The 24,312-nt window shown below is 34.9% G+C and overlaps 1 protein-coding gene across 1 annotated transcript; it reads left to right on the forward strand.

Moving 5' to 3' along the window:
- The first annotated feature begins 2,443 nt into the window (after positions 1-2,443).
- Positions 2,444-24,312, forward strand: mrps15 (mitochondrial ribosomal protein S15). The gene is made up of 8 exons (XM_056475496.1): positions 2,444-2,699; positions 16,864-16,926; positions 17,011-17,086; positions 17,236-17,284; positions 17,413-17,497; positions 17,609-17,667; positions 21,158-21,349; positions 24,030-24,312. Exons 1-8 carry the CDS (start codon positions 2,546-2,548, stop codon positions 24,141-24,143), a joined length of 792 nt encoding a protein of 263 aa, XP_056331471.1. The 5' UTR covers positions 2,444-2,545; the 3' UTR covers positions 24,144-24,312.

The following is a 24,312-nucleotide window of genomic DNA, read 5'->3' on the forward strand; positions in this document are numbered from 1 at the left end:
TATATATATATATATATATATATATATATATATATATATATATATATATATATATATATATATATATATATATATATATATATATATATAGTTGGTGGTTCATTCCGCTGTGGCGACCCCAGATTAATAAAGGCACTAAGCTGAAAAGAAAATGAATATATATAAATGCATAAATATATATATATATACAAAATACTTTTAAAACCAATTCAACTCTAACAAGAGCACGGCATCAGAATTAACTTTAACATGATCGATCGGTAAATGTAGCTTGTGAACGCTACTGTGCTACTTGCCTAAAATAATCACTTCGGTACTGAAAAGCTATTTGATTTAGAAGTAGCGATGCTACCGCCACACTACTGATAAATGTAGTTAAACTAGTAGCGTCACTACTTAGCTACGGCACTGCCCAACACTGGCAACTAAGAGGCATTTTAAATGTTGAGGTTTAGGATGCACAAATGAACACTGTAGTCTCTATACTGCCTTCCTCTGATACACTTCTTTTAACATGTTCAGTTTTTCATAGATATAATGTTTTTTCTTTTTGAATCTGCCGCTATGCTGATGCACAGGTGTTTGTAGCTCCGCCCACTTTTGAAAAGATCACAATCTCATTTAAATTTAAAGCAACAGTCACCAAAATGGCACAATTTGGATCAAAACCTAAAAAGGGCAGCTCCAAAGAATTATAAAATATTATTTGTGAGATATTTTGAGCTGAAACTTCACATACACACTCTAGGGACATCAGAGATTTCTATTACATCTTGTTAAAAGTGGCATAATAGGTCTCCTATAAAAACGATTACTGAACATTAAATGCAGTAATTGTTGTATTTTTGCTAGAGTCACATGTCCTTTCTATGTTATTAATGCATTTACCTTTTTTCTATGAGACATTTACATGGCAGATTTAACATGTCAGATGTAACTGAAAAAAAAAACAGTGTCCTGTCCTTCAAATGTCAGAAGGCCACAAAGTAAGTAGGTTTATCAGCTAACGACAGGAACAGTAATCAATGTTTTCTTATTTTTTTCAAGGCTATAAAGTAAAAAACACATCTATACAAAGGAGTTCACAATCTTATGTCACTGACTGGAAACGGACACAACAGGTTTAAAAGCCTTGATAAAAGCCTTGAAAGTCCTGATAGGTTCCTGTAGAATTCATTGGTTAAAAACCTTTTTGCTTGTTATAACTCTATGGTTTTACATACAGAGGGCTATTTTTGGGAAGCTTGGTTTGGGTTTTTTACTCAGATGTGACTGAAATTAAGAAAATTCCACTTTCATTGTCTAAATTCCATAGGCAACAACAACAAAAATATTCACACATAACTTTACTTCACATAGTTTATTTCTGAACAATACTGATAAACAGGAAATCAGTATTTAAATCTGAACGGTTTGAAAAGGGAATTCTCTTTGTTACTGACTTGATGGATTGTAAAGGTGTTTTATTGGCTCAGACCAGATTTGTTGAACGCTCTAATGTAAAGTGTACTCAAAGAGAGTACTTAAAAATCTGTAAAGCTATTCCTATAGCTTTGATTCACCTAATTCAAAAATACTTTGACTTATTCTGATGTTACTCCATTATTGAATTTATTAATTAGTAATCACAAATTACTAGATAAAAAAATTCAAGAATACGGTAGTAACAGATGCTTTTAAAGAGAAATTGTTCCATGATTATGATAAACACAATGTGCCTGTAAACCATTCTGGTATGATGGAAAAAGCCTTCTCTAAATACGTTCAATGGCCAATTCCACCTAAAGTCAAAGAAACGCTTTTCAAATTTTGTCACAGGATTTATCCCCTTTCTAATTTTCTGCATAAGTGATTTAAATTTGATATGGCAGAGTGTACCTTCTGCGGATTTACTTGCCCAATTTCATGCAGATTCTGGAGTGATGTTATAGAATGGCTGCACTATAAATGTCAAACATACCTGTCTTTAACATCCAGTGAATTCTCTTTTATGGATTGGTGGATTAGACAAGTAAATATTGATTTAATTTGATTAAACAAGTTGATGGATTAGACAAGTCAATATCAGACATTGTGAATATTGTTTTCCTACTTGCTAGATTGCTGTAAGTGGAAAGACTGTCCCCCATGCTTTGAACATTTCCGAAACGAACTTACTCCTTACTGAAATCACTTAAAAATTGTCGTACCCAAAAAATATCCTCTGACATTTATTTATTTATTTATTTATTTATTTATTTATTTATTTATTTATTTATTTATTTATTTATTTATTTATTGCCTTACCTGTAATATGAACCCCCTGGATTTAATGCTTATTGTTTTGTACTTGATTTATTGCTATGTTTGAATTTTATGTTTAATTTAAAAAAAGAAGAAACGAACACAACATCGATTCTATCTTCACTCGATTGTTTCAATTTACATCCTTGTTGCACAGATTACTAACGTCTGTTCAAAGATGGCGACTCCCTTGAACTGAAGGGGCAAATGTGTTCTTGAAGAGCACATACAAGCTAAAGTCGTTTCCCCATATACAATAAGAATGGTTTTAAAAAGCGTTTTTCGGTCCACGGTGTTGGGTTTACGGACATGGAGTGTATTTTCAGTTGCGAGGCAGAGTAAGACAACCTTACCAGCCTTCAGCCAGGCTCAGTGCAGCTCTTACGCGAACTGGACGTTCAGTCGTCATTTTAAAGGTTGGTAATGTATAGTTTTGTCAATGCATTGTTTCAAATTTGTGACCTGCTTTTGTAACATTGTGTATTCGACATCAACCGAGAACGTTATAGTGATTTTTATATTAGCGAATCAATCAAGTTGGACATGGTTCATTCATCTATTCCTATTGAGCCCTTTTTCTTTATAGTAGCCCGGATATATGTCTTAGTTATAATTGTTTGTTAAATGTTATTACACATCTTAGTTTAGTGATTTTTTTAAATGGACAGCATTTTATCAGGAGTTCCAGTTTTAGCCTCTAGAGGGCTACAAAACCTCACTCTATTTCCTAACTAAATGGGCATCAAATCGTCAGTTTTGCCATATGGCCTTGATGTTTAGCCATATCCGCATACTTTAAAGATATAAATAAAGATGTATTTCCACTAATGTTTTGGGAAAAAAATAAGGTTTTTGTCTTAACCAACACATCAAATTGATATATTAGAAACGGCTCTCACAGGCGAACAACAGAAAACTTTGACCATGATCACTTCAGGTGCACCTCATGTGCTTTATTCAGTGTTAAATGCTTATAATGTGAGTTTATATGCCATTTTACGTGACATTTACTGTCATACTACTGAAAGCAGCAGCAGATAGTTCACCTCAGATCTTGAAAAAAAATTAAACCGTTTGAAATTAAACTTTAGAACTAAGCACATTTGAGTGATTCAAGAGGATTAATAAGGGAGAGCGGGGCACAAAGTAACACTTTTTGGTTTTGGCCAAATAATGAACAAAGTAGTGGAGTTAGACAAACCTTACTTTTTTTTTACCAGCAACACACAAGTAAGCACTGAATGTATGACCGCCGGATCTATGGTTTCTGTGCAGTATTGCCAGGAGTAAAAATTGTACTATTTACTCCACCTGTGGGGCATGTTCTAACAGACAAAGAGTTAGTTGTAACACATACTTAAAAAGGCAGATTTCACACAATTAATTTAAATTCTGTTTACTTTAAATAGTGTATTTCTACATAGCACAGCATGTTTATTTATTTATCTATTGGATAAACACATTTGGATTTATTCGCATTATTATACAATGCATTTATTTGCATCATTAATAAAAAAATTCTATTAAAAAATATTTTTTTATTTAAAAAGTTCTCAACATTTCACTCAAAATTTAAAAAAATATTTTGTTAGTTTAATTGATGTCCAACAGTGTGTGGCTTAATTGTAACACCCTGTAACAACTAAACCCTGCTGTGTCGTGTTTTTCCCAAAACTGGATAGCTGTCACTGTGTGTTTTCAAAATGGTTCCATCTTTTAGCCTAGGAGATGGTGATCACAACAGTATAAGATTTTACATTCATACTTTCACAGATTTCTTTAAAATAAAAAATATAGAGTATAATAAAAGATACTTTTATCCTGCAAAAATGGTTTCTCCTGTGTTTCTCACCCAATTTTTGCCAAACTTTTACAATAATTGGCAGGACGATATCTGCAGACACTGTGGTGAAAACCTCGGAAGCATGCCATGGTTAACCCAGATCAAATACCTTAAAACTCTGCGTTACTTTGTGCCCCACGCTCCCCTGTGTATTATTTAGATTCTAAACCTTACCATATAGTGAGTGAGTGCACTATTCTGTGCTTCTGAATGGCTGTATTTAAATTTCTGTCATGTTTTGTCAGGTGCAAACAGGCAAATAGTTTTTCACTGTGTTATATTATTTGCTAATTAATAACCTCATGTGGAACGTCTCATTTTGGAGTCTGCTACTGTCCACTGGAGGTCGTGTTTCGGTCACGGACGCATACTTTGAGAGCCTTTCTGAATGAATGAATGAAATGCGTTGTTTTCTGACAAGGCAAGCCGGGGTGCTGAAATAAAATAGGTCAAACTGGCATTGGACAGGTTAAACTTACCAAAACAAATACAGCGTTCCTGCACGGAAAACACATTTTCAAAGCAGAATATCTGAATTCAGCATTGTTTTTTTTTTAAATAAACAAGTATGTTCACTTGGTATGTTTCTTAAATATCTGCAAACATATTGTAGTATTTTTTTATGCCTTAAAACAGTCAAAAAGTTAAATACAGCACCTTTAAATAAACATGTAAACTATTTCTTACATTCTTAAAACATAGATTCTACGTAGAAATCAGAGAACAATTTACTATTGTAGTATCAGTGAGTTGTAATGCACCTTAAAAATCAATAAATCTGTGAGAGATTAAATCTATTATTGATGCATTTTAAAAAGAAAGCATTTATTAATAAAATAAAATATAATAAATAATTAAAAACCTGATGCAATGATATGCTATAATATGGCTGCCCTTATTTTAGGACATAAATGCATTAATGAGGTTGTGCGTGGGTGCCTGTGTGTGTCATTTCTGTATCTTGAAGACCACCAGAGAGTAAATTTATATAGTGAAGCTAAAAGAGCGTGAGTTGAGTGAGGAAAACAAAGATGGTGGCCACGAATGTGTGTGCGAGTAGTGATATGACTAAGTGTGACTGGTCATGTTCCAACAGTGTGAGAAAACTAACCATTGTGGGTCTGATTGATGTTGTTTTAGGGGGGCTGGTGTAAATTCGCTCTTCGCGTTATAGTTTCAGTCTTCCCCTACTTGAAAAGGATGACTATAATCCTGACAGTAATATTTCTCTTATTGTTCAGAGAAGCCATACATTTACTTTCTGTTGTTACTAGCATATTGGAAAAATCTGATTTTGCTGATATTGCAATCTGATATTGATCATTTATTTTATTTTTGTTCGATAAATATTGCAATATGAAGATGGTCTATTTGACACGTTTTTGTGGAGTTTAACAGTATTTGGGGTACAGAAATTGAATGAGCACAATGCAAAAAATGCTTTCTTAATTTGCTTTGTCTCGTTTCTAGTTGAAATATCTAAAAATCAAGTAAATGTTCAGTAAAAATGTTGTTTTGTTTTCACCTTCAAAAAAATAAGTCAAAATTAAGTGAGGTTTTCTTTAAACAACAATATCTGCCAAAAGGGTATGTTAAATCTAGCTTTGAAATGTAGATATTTGGACTAAAAACAAGACAAAAATCATAGTTGATGATTTGTTACACCTCCAAACGTCATCATTTCTGGTGCCCATATGTTTTAAACAGTCGACAGGCCATTACAATCTAAAGTACTACATAGGATCCATTTCACTAATGCCAAACTTTCTCAAATGTTTCCGGACAGAAGCGATGCCTGTAACAAATGTAAGCCGATTACCTTCACATGTTTTGGTCCTGTTCAAAACGAACAAACTACTGGTCTAATATTTTAAAAATACTTTCTCAAGCTCTTAATATGAACATTACTCCTGACCCCCTGACTGCATCTTCCAACCCCAACTACTCAAACATCAAAACGCTGCAACACTACTACTACTACTACTACTACTACACTGGATTAGAGAGGTTCTGCATTGCGTCTGTCTTGAGTAACTGGGACATTGATTTAAAGGATCACTGAACTCCTTTAACAAAACATAGTCCTATACTGTCTCATTGAGAAGTTAAAGCCTTTACATTTCAGGACCTGCTGACTAGAATTTCAGAAGGGAGAAAGAGAGACTCTTAGTATTCACTTGCTATTTTCTTCTTCTATATTTACCCACATCATTCATTCATTTATTTATTTATTTATTAATCAGTTGATTTATTTTTTATTTATCTGTGTCTTGAATAATCTTTGCATACATGCTTAAGGGCTTAGAAAACAGGGAGGGGTGGGAAATGGGAGGGTTGGTGCTTGGGGGTAGAAGAGTTTAGGTTTGATTTAAGAGTTGTGCAGTTTTCTTGGTTTTGTTGGTGCTATACATTTGATGTTTTCACTTTGCTTTTAGGACTTCTGTTTTTCATATACATTTATATATGTTTGTATATTATCTGGGAAAAAAAAATGCTATAAAAATATTGCAATTAAAGTGGACCGGCCTTAAAACACATGCAAATGATGAACTTTCGCTCTATCATAGTTAAATTGTCCATATCATGTGTTCTGTGGATCTTGGCCAACTATGATTCTGGCTCAACATTGCAAATCTTGCGATGTGACTATTGCGAATGTGCACATCGATGCTGAAACGATATATTGAGTAACAACCCTAGTTGTTGCTCATGGTTTACATGTAAAAGTCATACACATATCTCATTTCTGTTAGCAATTCACAAGCAGTACTTTTAGTACTGCCGAATTCTTAAGTAGTCACTATTTAAAAACATTACATGCGCTTTACTTCTCTTTTTTTTAGACAGCATGTAGTGTGTAGGATGCCGGACATATTATAACCACTTATCATAGATTTTGATCTCGGTTTCTATTGTGGGTTGTTACTAATTATTGTCCTTTTGCAAATGCTTTCTCATTCAAATGGACTAAATTTATTACAGAAACATTCCCTTGGAATAAACTGGGGTCGCTGATGAATTTTGTTTGATGAATTTTGTTTGATAAATTATTCTCCTCCTCCTGTGATTCTAGCATAAAACATCTGGGTTGTTGACCTAGTCTTAAACCACCGAATTAGTGTGTGTGTGTGTGTGTGTGTGTGTGTGATCTTTATCGTGATTGCTGCTTTAACAGCATACAAGATGACATTTTTAAATATGCCACTCCCTATGGAAAAACGAATAAATGAATCACTCGTTACAACTCATTGCAGACCTGTTGCACAGCACTAAACCACACTTGGCTAAATCTTGTTTACTTAGCCTTTATTTTAGATGTAAAAAAACACACATTTTCTCACTGTGTGAGGGTTTATTTCAGGGTAACAATATCTTTCACAATGTAATTTTATAAAGGTTTTATTCCAGAAAATGTACAAAAGGGCTTTATATAATTAATAAGCTTGAATATCTATGAAAAGGACTTGATTATTATAAAAATATGACTTTAAATGAACAACAAATTCAACTGAATGTCACATTTCACAGTTTTATGAGGACAGACCTCATTATATACATTTCTCCACCAGCATCATCTAACAGATATTAAATAGATCCTATGTAGCAGAAATAAACATAAATATGAAAATATAAATACGTAAACCCTTTTGGTCCGCACCCGGGTTCGTTTGGCATCAGAGTTTGGTACATTTAGCTAGTGTAACTGAACAATGTCTTCTGAACTCGGGTGCGCACCTGTGAACCATACCCGAGTCCGCCTGAAAGAGGTGGTCTGGTGTAATTGAAATCCAAGGGTCTCACGCCTCCTTTTGAGTGAAGTTCCCGGCCATTAGATCGCCCCCTGGGTGCTGGCTGCAGTACAAGTCATAAAGCCAGCCTCCTTTGTGTTAATAAACGAGACTTGAGCTCAAATAAAAAGATTAATTACACTTAAAATAAAGGCACTGATTATCATGCTGATAAAGGTCAGGTCTTTATTTTTGTAAACGGTACGTCTTTAGCCAGTAATTTAATGCTATAAAAATGGGGCATGTCATCGTGATTGACAGCTTCTCTAAACAGACCGTCGGAGCTTCAGGAGAAGATTAAAGTGTTGTTATTCGATTTCTGTGTTATTTTACCATGATAAAATGAGTTCAGCAGTAAAGTATTTCTGACCTACAGGATCTGACAGATCACTGTTTATTTGTTAAAGTGAGGGTTTTATCGGGCTTTATTATTAGTTGATACATGCCTAGCCATGATGAGGAAAATACAGATGATCGCTATCTAGCAGTAATTCTCTTTATGGGTCTGAAATAATAATTAGGAAGACAAAACTAATGTTAGCCTGTCTCCACATCAATCTCCTGTAACGTTATTTGAATTTGATTTAAAGACGTCTCTGACATCTAATCTACTGAATTTGTGGTTATAAAAGTTTAATGTTACCTACTAAACATTAAAATGAATGTAAATTCCTCTTTGCCAGATATTAAGGCATGGAATAAACCAAATGAAAACAGAGGCAAAAAATGATACACAATATACAAGCCATGTTCCAGCAGCTGATAGGCCTATATCATATAGACATCAGTTATACTGACATCATTAATACTGCTAAGTATATTGTACAAATTGATAAGGATTACTTTATAGAGTGCAGGGATGAGATGTGTAGCCTAAATATTCTGTTGTTGTTTATAAATCTTGCTGTGTTTATATCTTTTAAACACACGCTTTTTCCTGCATGGCAAATAGCTGTCCATGATGTGTATATTTGGGCCCTGTAGATTGCTAATTAAACATAAAAACCTTTCTATAAATGTATGTGTTGTTTTTATGTTGTTGTTCATATTTTACAAGTGATATTTCTACCCCTATGAAGATAATAAATACCAACAACCCGTTATAAGAGAAATATTATTGTGCTCATAGCTCAGGCTAGAGTGTATGAAAGACCGTTTATTTTGCAGTCCAACATATATTGTTTATTAAATTGTTAAAAACAGCTTACATCACAGTTTTTGTTATCGTGCAGATACGGGCGGTCAAGTAAGAAGTTCGGGGGGCGTGGTTGATTAGACATGCAAGCGTTTGGTTGGATGCTTGATTCCGTGGCTCTGCCTCTGGCTCCGTCTGGTAGTCCAGTGCAGTACTGTTCAATGCATTTTATTTATGGTCATTGTTACAGACCTTCTGTCTATTAGTGTTATGATGTTATACTAAATTAAGTTATTTATCAAATTATTTTAAAAAAGCAAAGATGAAGATATTTTCCACAAAAAAGCGCAACCCTTTTCAGCATTGATAACAGTAAAATGTTTTTTAAGCAGGAAATAATGCTGAAATAAAGTTTAGCTCTCATTGAAATAAATAACATTTTACATTCAGTCAAAACCGTAACTTAAGATGAACAATTGAACAAATGCAACCACATAAAAAAATCTCTTATGAGTAAAATTTCACCCACCCCAAAGTTATTTATCAGAATATTGCATCAACACAGGTCACAGTATCTTTAAAACGGGGACCGTCCCACAGAATGTGGTGGTACAGTATATTGTTAATGGCCTTTTTTACCGCTCATACTTCTTTTTTCCCACTACAAGTTTTCTTGTTCATAGGGCAAATAATTCAATTCAATTCAATTCACCTTTATTTGTATAGCGCTTATACAATGTAGATTGTGTCAAAGCAGCTTCACATAAAAGGTCACAGTAAATAGGAACAGTGTAGTTAAGTTTGTAGTGTTTAAGTTCAGTTCAGTTTAGCTCAGTTCAGTGTGGTTTAATAATCACTACTGAGAGTCCAAACACTGAAGAGCAAATCCAACGATGCGCGGCTCTACAGATCCTGAACCATGCAAGCCAGTGGCGACAGCGGAGAGGGAAAAAAAACTTCACTAAAGGCGGAAGTGAAGAAAAAAAACCTTGAGAGAAACCAGGCTCAGTTGGGCACGACCATTTAATTTCTCCGCTGGCCAAACGTCTTGTGCAGAGCTGCAGTCTCAGTGGCGGAGGCTGGAAGCTGGCCTCAGCGAAGACTCGTCTGTCTCTGGAGCGTCATAGGAAACAGTCTCATGTTCTCCACTCTTCCATGACCATCGCAGTAGTTGTTCAGGATTCGGCCAGGTCCAGGATATGGAAACCTTGGGATCATCTCGTCGTTGGTCTTGGATCGAATCAGTGACTCTGCATAGTCTGAGGGCCTCGGGAAGAGTATCCCCAGGTGGAAATGGAGAATAAAGAAAATAATTAGCGTAGCTGATGTTCACAGTGTATATCAGCAAGATGCATAACCTGTGTGGAAGCCCCCTAAGTGGTGCACTAAGTGTATGCTTTACTGAACAGATAGGTCTTTAATCTAGTTTTGAATTGGGAGAGTGTGTCTGAGCCTCGGACGTTATCAGGAAGGCTATTCCAGAGTTTAGGAGCTATAAATGAGAAGGCTCGACCTCCTTTACTCGACTTTGCTATTCGAGGTACTACCAGAAGTCCTGAGTTTTGAGATCTTAAAGAGCGAGTTGGATTGTAGCGAGACAGAAGATTGGTTAGATAAGCAGGAGCTAGATTATTTAGAGCTTTATATGTAAGAAGCAATATTTTAAATTCAATACGAAACTTAACAGGCAGCCAGTGTAAGGAGGATAAAATTGGGGTGATGTGATCAAATTTTCTAGACCTGGTTAGAACTCTGGCAGCTGCATTTTGTACTAATTGAAGTTTGTTAATAGAGGATGCTGGGCAGCCAGCAAACAGAGCATTACAGTAGTCCAGCCTAGAAGTCATAAAAGCATGGACTAGCTTTTCTGCATCTGAGATGGATAGCATACTTCGTAACTTAGCTATATTTCTCAGATGAAAGAAAGCAGTTTTTGTGACATGGGAAATATGATTTTTAAAAGTTAAATTGCTGTCTAATATGACACCCAGATCTTTTATAGTAGAACTAACGCTAACTTTGTATCCCTCTAATTGTAGATCGAGTTGTGAGATCTGCTGTGTACAGGATTTAGGCCCAATAAGTAATAATTCTGTTTTGTCTGAGTTTAAGAGAAGATAATTGTTGGTCATCCAGTCTTTAACATCTTTAATACACTCAGTTAGCTTGGACAGATTAGACGTCTCGTCAGGTTTAGTTGAAATATATAATTGAGTATCATCTGCATAGCAGTGAAAGCTGATCCCATGTCTTCTAATAATGTCTCCCAGGGGTAGCATGTATATTGTAAACAGTAAAGGGCCTAAAACTGATCCTTGAGGCACCCCGTATTTTACTGGGCTGATTTGTGAAGGCTGTCCATTTATATTTACAAACTGGTAACGGTCAGATAAGTATGACTTAAACCATTGTAGGGCATGTCCTTGGACACCTGTAGACTTTAAGCGATTAATAAGGATACCATGGTCAATGGTGTCAAATGCCGCACTAAGATCGAGTAGAACTAATAGCGAGATGCACCCTTGGTCAGCAGCTAAGAGTAAATCGTTGGTTATTTTCACTAATGCAGTTTCTGTACTGTGATGAGCTCTGAAACCTGACTGAAACACTTCAAAAACATTGTTGGTCTGCAGAAAGGAGCATAATTGAGCAGAAACAACTTTTTCTAGTATTTTAGATATAAATGGAAGGTTTGAAATAGGCCTATAATTAGCTAAGTTGCTGGGTTCCAGTTGTGGTTTCTTAATAATAGGTTTAATAACAGCTAACTTGTAGGGATTTGGAACATGGCCTAAAGATAAAGAAGAGTTGATAATGTTAAGAAGAGGTTCTCCTATAACAGGTAGCAATTCTTTCAGTAACCTTGTTGGAATTGGGTCCAATATACACGTAGCTGATTTAGAGCTATTTATAATTTTGTCTAGCTCTTCCTGTTGTATGATTTTAAAGCACTGTAGGTTATTTAGATTCAGAGGCGTGTTTACTGGATCTGAAGTATAAGGCGGTGCAGAAAGTTTAATATCTCCTATTTTCTGTCTAAAGCCTTCTATTTTATCACTGAAAAAATTCATGAAGTCATCACTACTAATTTGCGGTGGAACGTTTTGTTCCAAAGATGACCGATTATTTGTTAATTTAGCGATGGTGTTAAATAAGAATCTAGGATTGTTTTGATTATTTTCTATCAGTTTGCGGAGGTGCTCAGCCCTGGCAGATTTTAAAGCCCTCCTATAGCTGGACATACTGTCTTTGTATGCAATTCTAAAGACTTCTAAATTAGTTTTTTTCCATTTACGTTCCAGGGCACGGGTTGCTGTTTTGAGAGCGCGGGTATGACTATTATACCACGGTGTAGTTTTATTCTCTCTAGTCTTTTTTAGTTTGATGGGTGCCACAGTATTTAAAGTGCTAGTAAAGATGGCATCCATACTGCTGGTTACTACATCAAGGTCATTTGCGTTTGCGGGTGCATTTCGAAGTAGAGAAAGATCAGGTAAGTTATTTATAAATTCATCTTTAGTGGATGGAACAATAGTTCTACTAGGACGATATATCGGAGCGGATCTGCTAATTTCAGGTAAACACAGCTTATATAGTAAGAGGTAGTGGTCTGTAATATCATCACTTTGTGGTATAATGTCTACATCAGTGACCTCAATTCCATAAGACAGAATTAGATCTAGTGTATGCTTTAGGCGATGAGTTGGACCAATAACATTTTGCTTTATTCCTAGTGAGACCAGCAAGTCCGTAAACGCGAGCCCTAACGTGTCGTTAGCGTCATCTATGTGGATGTTAAAGTCTCCTACAATTAGTATTTTATCAGTTTTAACTAGTAAGTCAGAGATAAAATCAGAAAACTCTTTTAGAAAATTGACATAGGGTCCTGGAGGTCTATATATGGTGATTAGAGCGAGAGATAACATAGGTTTTTGCATAGTGTTTGGAAGGACAACATTAAGCGCTAGTACTTCAAAGGAGCTAAACATAAGTCCGTTTCTCTGGTTAACATTAAGAATATCACTAAAGATTGACGCAACTCCACCACCACGACCAGTTTGACGAGCCTCATGTTTATATAAGAATCCTGGAGGAGTTGCCTCATTTAAACTAATAAGCAAAGTGTGGGAGAAATGTGTTGAATTAGCTGTTTCTGCAAAACCTTGTGATCTCTGAAAGTGTGGGTGTATGCCGTATATTACCCTAAGAAACGTTTATTACACACAATACAGGTTTTCCTCACTGTGAACTTAATACTGCAGGTCTGTCACATTTGTACACTCGTACAACAAAAAAACATCAGTAAAAATGCTTAGCAACTTACTGAAAGTATTTTTCTTCGTAATCAATGGTAACTAGGTCACTGGTGTAACCTATTATGGCACTGTTGAGTAAGATACTTTTTGAGTACTTTTTTTTTTTTGCTAACCAGCATTCTTGTTTCCTATAGAATTACAGTCGTACAGGTTTGGAAAAATCATTCGAGAAATTCCTTAAGTTTTAGAAATATTCCACTATCATGTAGGATCTAGACTTAAAGTCCACATGAACCTGAAGCTGCATCTGTTTTTTTTTTTTTTTTTTTTTTTTTTTTTTTTAAACTGAATGTTTAAATGACAGCACAGTGAGCGTGGCTTGTTTTTTCTACTGCGAGTTGATTGGATGTAGTAAAGCAGGCGTTTCATTCTAAAAGATTGGGAAAAGGATTATCAGGAGAATTAATGCAACCTAACACAGCTCCTCCTCACCATTTCTATTTGTTGTCAACACTGACAGTTGGGGGAGGGGGATGGGGGGCGGGGGTTAAATATGTTAGCCACGCCCAATTCCTAAGATATATGTAATTTAACTGGGAAAAAAAAACAGGAAGTTCATTTTCAGATTTTAGTTAAAGCTTAGAAGAGCAAACAATTATTTTTCTTAATAAAATGCACTGAGTTGTTCACCACAAAACTAGCAATTTAAGCTAACAAATTCATATGGTTAGTTTTGATTTCATGTGGATTTTTTACTCTTTTCCCTTTGTATGTGTGTAGTTGTTTATAAATGCCTAAATCTGTTATTCTACGATGCTTTGAATTTGTTTTCTATTGTTTAAATGTGCTTTATAGATACATGATGTTGTTCAAGAAATTGATTCTCCATGGATTCTGAGGTTTTCACAATGCATCGCTATTCTCTCTTGAGTGGTTTCTGAGCTTAGTTTTTAACAGCAGGTGGCGCTGTATGCTTTACAAATTGTACTCTGCTTGCATTCAATTTCTTACAAACACCACGAGAAACTAAAAAGTTGCAGTAAGTTTAAGCAAAATAAGAGTGTTTATAGTAAGCTGTGTTAACATTAGTCTCGTAACATAAAAGTACATTTACATGACTCTGCATAACGCACAATCGCTATTTCACATGAAAATTGAAACGAAGCTCAGAAGCGATTCTAGAGGGAATAATGATGCATTTTGAAGGTCTATAAATCAATGCAGAATTGAATTCTCGAACAATTTTTCACCTCAGCATAATAACATGGTCAACAGCAAGGGTGCCCAAACCTTTTCTTAGGAAGGTCCAAAAACCAAACTTGATTGAGACTAGTAGGCCAAAGGTAAATGTAGTTGGCATGGGTTATTTCCTAATTTAATAAATAATATTTATAAATAACTAGAAAACCTTGCTTTATATTAACTAATACACTATATAATTTTTACATTTTATAATGAACTTATTACAGTAAAAACTATTTATAACAGAATGGAGTTACGTTAGTTTTGCCTTGATTTGCTCACTGGTGTCTTGTTCATAGTCCTCTATCAATCGAGTGACAGTATTTATATTTTAAAAACTCAGATTCAATTACAACATTTAATTTCCGTTTGGTTATTTGTAGTCCAGCAATAAAACAAATAAACAAAAAAGGTTCCGTCAAATTAGAAATGACGATCTCTGTTAAAGGCATTCCTCAACTCTCCATTCTCACTCTCTACTTGGATGGAATGGTGGGCCAAATCAAAGGTTACAATAGGCCAACTTTGGCTCACGGGCCCTACATTGGGCATCTCTGGTCAAAAGGATACTCAATCACATGGATCCAAAAAATGCTGTATTATAGAATGTCAATAGTTTCCAATGTGCTTCAGAGCTATTGGTGAGCAACTCAAAAGGAGTCCTGTAGCTTATCATTTTTATTTTGTTCTTCAAGTAATTATGCTTTTGACTGAAAATAAAACACAAAACACTAAAGAATAATATTCCGATTTGTACATTATAATTGAGTTCTAAAATCATTTCTGACTGCAGTACTATTATTTAATCAATAGGGGATAAGGAAGGCCAGATTATCATTGCATTCTTTCTTACTTATGCCGAGTTCAGACTACAGGATTTTCAAAGTAGTCGTGTCACAGGTATGTTCACACTGCATGACTGTCCGGGCTAGCGTTTTGTCGCTGCTTTTTTTACATGACTTTAAATTAGGAAGAATCGCTGACAACCTTGCTCAAACTACGTCTCACAACCAAACGCACGCAAGACTGACATGGAAACTACACGAGGTCACTTCGTGTAACTTTTGTTATTAACTACATAATGAGAAAGAAGCATTTAGTGGGGTAGAAAAAACTTATTTAGCTCACATTAGTTTGAAGGGAATTAGCATTTCTGACCCGGTGGTGATTTTGACCCGGTGGTGATTTTGCTCCGGTGGTGATTTTGACATGTCAAACAGACAAAGGTGCTCCTGCCAAATTTTCACTAGTTTTTCCTCCACTTCTTGGGTCCAAATAAACCGAAAAGGAGCGCTTTTAACTTCTCAACCTCCCGCTGGCCTGCAGATACCCATACTTGTGGATGCTGCTCTCTCATTGGCTGTAGGTAATCAGTGAATTTATTTTTAATCAGAACACATTTCACATGGCATGATTATGAATCGCCGACAGCTCCGGATATTTAGCATGCCAAATATCTCACGGGTGTCGGCGACTCATCGGTGATTCTCTCAGATCGCGTCTTTGATCGTTCACACTGTGTGATTGTTACTCGTGTGAACGAGCACCGATTTATCAAAACCTGTCGGCAAGTCAAAATCAGGGCTAAAATCATGCAGTCTGAACTCGGCATTAATGGTTAAGTAGGCCTTCTTGTTAAAAACCTATAACCATTGACATCCTAGTATTGGTTTGATCTACTATGGATGTCAACGGTTGCAGGTTTTCAGCTTTCTTCAAAATATATTCTTTGGTTTGTGAAATGTGAGTAAACAATGACCGAATTAGCATTTTTAGATAAACTACACCTTTAAATATATATATGGAAAATGTAAAGCCCTCCTTATCGTGTTTGGCTCTATACAGTGTTTGATTTTCTAAAGCTGCACGATGAGATGCAGTGCAACATCAAAAATGTAAACGTGTGAAAATGCTTCACATGTACGCTTCGTGTTACCTGGCTATGATGATGATGATGATCTCGCAGACGTATTTGTTTTGACTGTGGGTGTTCGGGAAGGATGTGGCCAACCAAATCACCCCCACCCCTGGTGACACTTTGTCACCATTGACATGTTTCAAATGTTCTTGAGCTTTAGTCATGGGTGAAAAGCTTTGTGGCCTCAAACCTTTCTTTCTGTCCTTTTATTTTGCATGTTAATGACTAACATTTAAAGTTGAGCTGCAATCCTGGAACAGACACTAAATATAAACACATAATCTGTTAATATATTTTATTTAAAAAACACATTTTTTGAGGATCAAGCAATGTAGTTGTATGGTTAAGCAGTTTTAATGTGACTTAAGAAATTTATATATCTGTTATGTTTGTTTCAGGTGATGAAACTTTCCTTAACCAACCAGTGAGGCAATATGCTCGACCTTCTAGAAAAAGACAAGGTAAGAGAAGAATATTAAGGCCACTACATTTAACATCCTGCCAATTTTCCTGCCAGGACTCATTGGCTTCTACTTTCCCCCCAGAATTCCCAAGTCAGCTTGAAGATCTGCAAACATCAATGCTGAAGCATGAATATGCATCTGTCCCACTTGCACAATCGTATGTTTTTGCTTCTGTACTTTTCATGTTTTCATCAATCCACTAATCCTTACGAAAAACCGTGCTGTTAGGAAGTTCATGATTTCTTCAGACTTCCTTTTGTGTGCCTGACTGCAGAACAGTAGCAATGTTATGTCATATGTTTGCAGGGTTGATGATGTGGTGAAGAAACTGCTAACGTTGGAGTTTGCAAATCATGTACGGTTTTCATTTCCTTTCGTTTCTCTGTATATATTTTCAGAATTTAAATTTGATCCTACTGTATAATAGGTGCTTTCAGTGTTGACCTAAGAATGCTAAAAATAATGTTAATCAATGGGTTTTAGAGTGAAAAACTACGTTTGAAAGAGGAACAGCTTATTGCGAAGGTGCAGAGGGATGAGAATGACCGCAGTTCAACCGAAGTCAAGGGTAAGTTCTCTTTTTAGTCTTTCTTAAACGATTGACAAAGTACTGGTTTTAACAATACTGGAATCTCAGAAAACGACTCAATTATGTGTAACGTTCTTGTTTGCGTTACAGTGGCGATTTTGACAGCGCGCATTCGCAACTTCCAGGAGCACTTGCACAAACACCCCAAGGTAAACAGCAGCAGTTCAGTCGTGTGTGTGTGTGTGTGTGTGTTTTTTTCAGCCCTCAGTAAAGGTGTCAGAACATTTGTCCAACTCCAGTTGATTAACACCCACAGAAACACAGGAAATCCTGCGCACAAGCTCATGTTTTCAGCTGTATAGTGTTCATTTTTAATGAAGAAATAAAGACTTTCATTCTGTAGGGAAATTTAAAATGATTAAAAGTGACAGTAAAGACAAAAAATAATAATAATAATAAAAATAATTTCTATTTGAGCTTATGCATTTAAATACTATTTGAGGTTATTCTGTTTATTAAAGAATGCTAAAAATCATAAGAATCATAAGAATGAATTAAAATCAAATTAAGCAGATAATAATAATAATTAGGTCTTAAGCAGTAAAAGAGCATATTAGGAGGATTTTTGATGAATAATGGAACTGCCATATTTATATTAACAACAAAAAAGAAAAAAAAAATCCTGTTTTAAATCATAAAAGTAATGCATATATTACTGTTTTTATTCAATAAAATTTTTGTTCATTTATGTGGCGGTTTCTACAATGTATAAAGCCGCTTAACATGGAAGTTCTAGTAAGGTCCAGATTTCAGAGCTGAAGTTCAGTTTAGTTCAGTGTGGTTTAAATTTCACTGCTGGATGTCCAAACACTGAAGAGCAAATCCATAGATGCACATCTCAACAAGTCGCAAACCAAGCAAGCCAGTGGCAACAGTGGTGAGGAACAAAACTTCACCAACTGACGAAGTGAAGGAAAAAAAAACCTCAAGAGAAACCAGGCTCTGTTGGGCACAACCATTATTTCTCTGGCTAAACTTCCTGTGTGGAGCTGCAGTCTGGGTGCCGGAGGCTGGAGAACGCTGGACGTCCATCGTGGAGAACTACTGCAGGTGTGAGTTTGTCACCAGGGGGTGATCAGGCTGGCCCACAGGATCAATGCCGGGCACTCGTCTGTCACTGGGTTCTTTCGAGAATCAGTCTCATGCTCTTCAATCCTCCATGACCACCGCAGCATCTGCTCAGGATACGGCCTGGTCCAGGATTATGAATACCTTGGCATCATTTCTTCACAGGTCTTGGATCACATCAATGGCGCTGCATAAATTGTAGAGGTCTGAAATGAAAATATTAGTTATATAAACAAACAAAGAAACAAACTTCTAAAGCATATGAGAGTTTCTAACTACTGTATTTTTTGTTTGCTCAAATACATTTACCATGGAAAGCGTCAGATCTTCCAAAAATAGATACAAAATTTACAGTAACATTAGCGTTTACTAGGGGGAAAACAGCAAACTTTAACACTAAAGTAACACAAAAAGAGAATTTTATTGTTCAAAATAAAGACAAAGCTGGTTTAGACACTTTCTAGTCTTCTACTTTTAGTGACAATGTTTTAATTTATATACACACTTCCTGTCAAAAGTTTGGGGTCAGTAGGATTTTTATTGTTTTAAAATAAGTTTCTCCTGCTCACCAAGGCTGCATTTATTTAATCAAAAATACAGTACAAATTGTGAAATGTTAGTGCACTATAAAATAACTATTCGACAGTAGTTTATCATTTAATTTAATTTAATAATTTATTCTAATGATTTTAATGATGAGTTTTCAGCTTCATTACTCCAGTCTTCAGAGTCGCATGATTCTTCAGAAATTACTCTATTAATATTAGTTCTTCTTCTTATTATTATCATCATTATTATTATTATTATTATTATTATTATTATTATTATTATTATTATTATTAATGTTATTATTATTATTAATGTTATTATTAATGTTATTATTAATTGTAATAGTATTAAAAGCAATGACTGGAGTAATCATTTAATTTCAAACTACATACAATAAGAAAGCAGTTATTTAAAATTTTTATAATTAGTTAACAATTTAAAAACATTACATTTAATAAATGTCGCCTTGATGAACAGAATAATTTTCTTTAAAACAAAATGCTTGAAGAAAAAAAAAAAAAAAAACTGACCCCAAACTTTTGACCTGTAGTATATATAATGAACTACCCCTATAGTGAACTTGAGAGGAAATTGTTTCATACATCCAGAAAAATCTTTTGGGTGGTAAGCGTTATTGCATCACAAGGCTAAGATAGAGAAGTTAGCTGTGGGAAAATCTCTATGAAAATGAGTTTTTTTTATTAGCACTAGATTTCATTCTTACTGTATATATGAATCATCATCACACAAGCTGGGTTATAGGAATATATTGTAAATGGCTTTACATTAACGTTATTTCAAGTGGTAGTTCACCCACATATGGAAATGTCTTCTTCAGAATATCTACCGTTGTCTTGTTCCAAACCCACATAACATTTAAGTTACTGTAAGAAGTAACTGTTATCCGACTGTTAGTATTTTACATCTTACTCACCATTTACTACAAAATTAACACTTATTAATTCAAGTGGTTCCAAACCTTTGAGTTTCTTTCTCTTGTTGATCATTAAAGAAGATAATATGTAGAAAAGCTGTAACCACTGATTTCCAAAGTAGGAAAAACAAATACTGTGGAAGTCAATGGTTACTGGTTTCCTGCTGTCTTTAAAATATCTTCTTTTGTGTTTAGAAGAAAGTTTAATTGGGTGGGTAAATTATGACAGAATTTAAAAATTTATAGGCAACTATCCCTTTTATTTTTAGATTCTAATCACTTCAGTGTTCTTTTTTTTACTGTGAAAGTTTTGGTTATGTGAAAATATACAAAAATATCTTCATCTGTGTTCTGCAGCTGCATAAAAGAGAGTTATTATTATTTTGGTTTTCATCACCCTGTGTTAATGAGCATTTTGAAGTATTGCATAAGAAACAAGTGATAGAAACAACTAATTTTGAATAAAAATCCCTTAATTGAGGTCATTTGGATGAAAGGGTGTTAATGAACTTTGCCAAATAATTGACAGGAACATTACGCTCACATGACTAATCAGCTACATTATGCTTGTTTACTGCTGGTTACTAGGTTACCAATACTACAGTCAGTTACTCAAAAAAAAAAACTTCTGAAACCATTTAATTTGCATTTGGGATGTTTTTCCCTTTTTTATTTATTTATTTTTTTTATTATTTATTTATTTATTTATTTATTTATTTATTTTTTGCTATCTTTGAAAAGATTGGCTTCACTTTAGGATGGAAACCCAGCTAATGATGACAAAAATCTGACATTATTTGCTCACCCTTTACTTGTTTCAAAAGCTTTCTTTCTTTTGTTGAACACCAAAGAAGACATTTTGAAGAAACAGGAACCATTGACTTCCATTGTTTTTCCTAATATGTATGTCAATTATTACAGGTTTTCAGCTTTCTTCAAAATATCTTTTGCGTTCAACAAAAAAACCCTCAAGTGGTTTTTCACTTTGAGTAAACAGTCAGTCATTTTTTTAATTTTTGAGTGAACTATCCTTTTAAGAAACGAGTCAATCCTTTTAAAGACTAAACTTCTTTTATTATATTCTTCAGGATAAAGCCAACAAAAGATGGATGCTGATGACCATCGACAGAAGGAAGAAGCAGCTGAAGTTTCTCAGAAGAACCCGTTATGATTCATTTGAGAGGGTGTGCAAGGAGCTTGGAATCACATACACGTTTCCTCCTGAATACTACAGACGGGTCACTCGACGTTGGCTGGCCAAAAAGGCCTTCTGTACTAAGGTAATTTCAGTTCACTCTAATCTGTCTGCATTAGTGTTGTCAAAAGCATCCATTTTGATGTGCGTTAATATTGACGTATTTGAAATTATACAATATTGCTTTCTTTCTGCAATATCAATCATTCCTGTTTGCGTCGATCAATGAGATATTTATTCAATTTGGTTTTATTTGTGCTATTGGTTATACTTTATTTTGTATAAGTTAGGCTAGTAGGTCAAGTAGGCTCAAAATTGTCTGCTAAATGACTAAATGTAAATGTAGTAGTACATATTTAATGAAGTATAATATATTACATAGAGGTGTTAACCTACACTGGTCTTGAGGTTCAGTTAAGATTATCATGCCATTGATTCGGTTTAATTCGATATCTCGGTGCATTGACGATGCTTTCCATACACATTTTATATTTTACTTCACAGCACAAGAATTCTTGTATTAAAATGTCTAATTTTTTATATGCATAACATTTTATTTGTATTTGTAATGCAGTATTGTCCTTTAATACAGTCAGATATATGTACTGTACCTTTAATGTTACCTACTCAAAGAAAACACTGCATCGAACAAAACTCAAATACATGCACAAAACAACATGAGCGTTTAAAGCAAATAAGCAAATGTAAATATTAACCTGCTTGCTTTTTAAGCATTGTCGAGCGTGTTCTTATACCCCAACGATTGATCACGCGCTCAACAGAAAGGTATGCAATTGGCTCTAATGCTCTTGCGCTGTTCACCGATAAGTGACACTGATAAACGGCATCGGCAATCACAGCTGCTCCATCTTAGATGCAGTGGTGAAAACTCTCTCTAAAGACATGCTTGTGTCTGGAACGGATCCACAAGTATCGCTATAACAGCCGAGAGGAAAAGAAACGTCACGCCAGCAGATCAAATGGGCCACAGTGTGAGATAGAAAAAGAGAGAAATGGAGTTTACTTTCAGTTTCTCCACAGTGAAATTGGGGCTTCTGTTGTATTTTCAGTGTCAGTGAAAGACTGTTCAGCAAACACACGCAGTGAATTGAGTGAAATGACGTCAGTACGTAATAACTGGTTATTATTACTGAACCCATACTGAATTGTCCGCTTCTGCATCGCGGTGCATTAATTTTGACACCCCTAATATTACAATGCAATAGTTTATTACAATGTTAGAGGAATAAAAAATGCAAACAACAACAACAAAAAAAAAATGTCTGTTTTTTTTTTTTTTTTTTTTTTCTTTTCAGTTGGACCAGTTAAATTTTGTCAGGGCAATTAGTGGACCCGAATAGACCAGTAGTAAAAATCTGAATCCATGTTTAAAGGCACAGTTTAAAATATCTTCTTTTGTGTTCAACAGAAGATAGAAACTCATAAAGGTTTAAAACCACATGAGGGGAAGTAAATGATCCCTGATATTCATGTTTTGGTGAACTATCCTATAGACCATTTTAATGCAGTGATGTCATTGGCTCATGAACGTTTCCTGCTTGTTATCAAACTATTTCATAACTGTAACAAAAGGCAATTCAATCATAACTTAATGTTAAAACACCTATCATAACATTATTTATCAATATGTGGCTCTTTTTGGATTCTCGGAAGCTATAGAAGTTAAAAATGTAAAACAGGACATATGTTGGGACCATTGTTTTTGTTTAAGGTTTGATTAAGGCTTTAACTCTGGCAAATGAAGAAAGTTAGACATGCATTCAGAATTACAATTTTAATAATTATATTTCTGTTATTAAAAATGGTATTGAGTATCTATTTTTTGGTTTTGAGTATCAAATCAAAAATAGAAAGTCCAGTATTGTGCAAGGTGTCCGCAGGTTTTAAAAAAAGAAAATTTTGGCCTTTAAAATGACTTAAATTTACTGAAATATTGTATTAAATGTCTTAAATGAGTTTTAAACAGGTTTTAATTTTCCTATGTCCTTGTAAAGCTGCTCAGTCTGGCCAACACCCATTAAATCACTAACAGTCTATTGAAATAAAACTTTTAACAAAACTCTATTACCAATATGGTTTAATTATCTTCCTTGCAATAGCATTTGTTTTAAAGTTTTCCATGTATTTATAGATCATTCACTCTCAGAAATAAAGGTGCAGGAGCTGTCACTGGGGCAATACCTTTTCCAAAGCTACATATTTGTACTCAGAGTCCACAGTAGTGCCTCAAAGGTGCATATTAGTGCCCAAATGTACCTAAAAAAGTACCTCTGAGGTACCATTGTGGACCCTTCAGGTACAAATATGGAGCTTTGGAAAAGGTACTGCCCCAGTGACAGCTCCTGTACCTTTATTTCTGAGAGTGTATGTGGTGAGGACAGACCGTTGTACAGTTTAGTTTATTACAGTTTTTGAAAGTTGTCGAAATTTTTTTTATTTAAAAGTAAAGTATGTCTAGGGTTTGCTTGTTTTGATATATTATTTAAAATATGTGCTTTTGTCCAATAATTTTTTTTTTTGTTGTTGATGGGGCAAGTAAAAGTTTTTTCTGCTGGGCCAACTGGGCCATTAAAAAATCCTTCGAGTTTAGCACTGTTTAAGTCTGAAATTTCATTCAGAATGGTCTTAAAAAGTCTTAAATTTGACTTGGTGAAATGTGCAAAAACCCTGTTGTGACAACACGTTGTAAATTTCAGAGTTTGTATTTCTCCTGTTGTTTACATTGGATTTCTTTCCCCTCTCAGGTCTTTCAAGAAGTCCAAAGACTAAAAGCAGCAGAGAGAGAGAAACAGAAGTCAGAGGAGGCTGAAAGAAAAGAGTCTTCAGCCTCTTCAAGCCCACAAGAAACTGCAGCGTAAAGATCTTCAACCAGCTACGTCACATCCAGAAGAACAATCTGATAAATGTCTGTGTTGAATCACGCGTCACATTCAGAGTAAAACTAAACAGAACCATCAAATCATCTGCATGTTCTCATTAACTTACTAATGTCTTGAGGCTGAGCCAAATAAAAGATCCTAAAATGAA

This window comes from Danio aesculapii, chromosome 16 (genome assembly GCF_903798145.1).
Source record: "Danio aesculapii chromosome 16, fDanAes4.1, whole genome shotgun sequence".
Classification (NCBI taxonomy): domain Eukaryota; kingdom Metazoa; phylum Chordata; class Actinopteri; order Cypriniformes; family Danionidae; genus Danio; species Danio aesculapii.

Coding starts and splice junctions, on each gene's coding strand:
- mrps15 (XM_056475496.1), top strand. CDS start 2,546: ATGGTTTTAAAAAGCGTTTTTCGGTCCACGGTGTTGGGTTTACGGACA. Junction 17,285..17,412: donor CGTTGGAGTTTGCAAATCAT/GTACGGTTTTCA, acceptor AATGGGTTTTAG/AGTGAAAAACTACGTTTGAA. Junction 17,668..21,157: donor ACTTGCACAAACACCCCAAG/GTAAACAGCAGC, acceptor TATATTCTTCAG/GATAAAGCCAACAAAAGATG.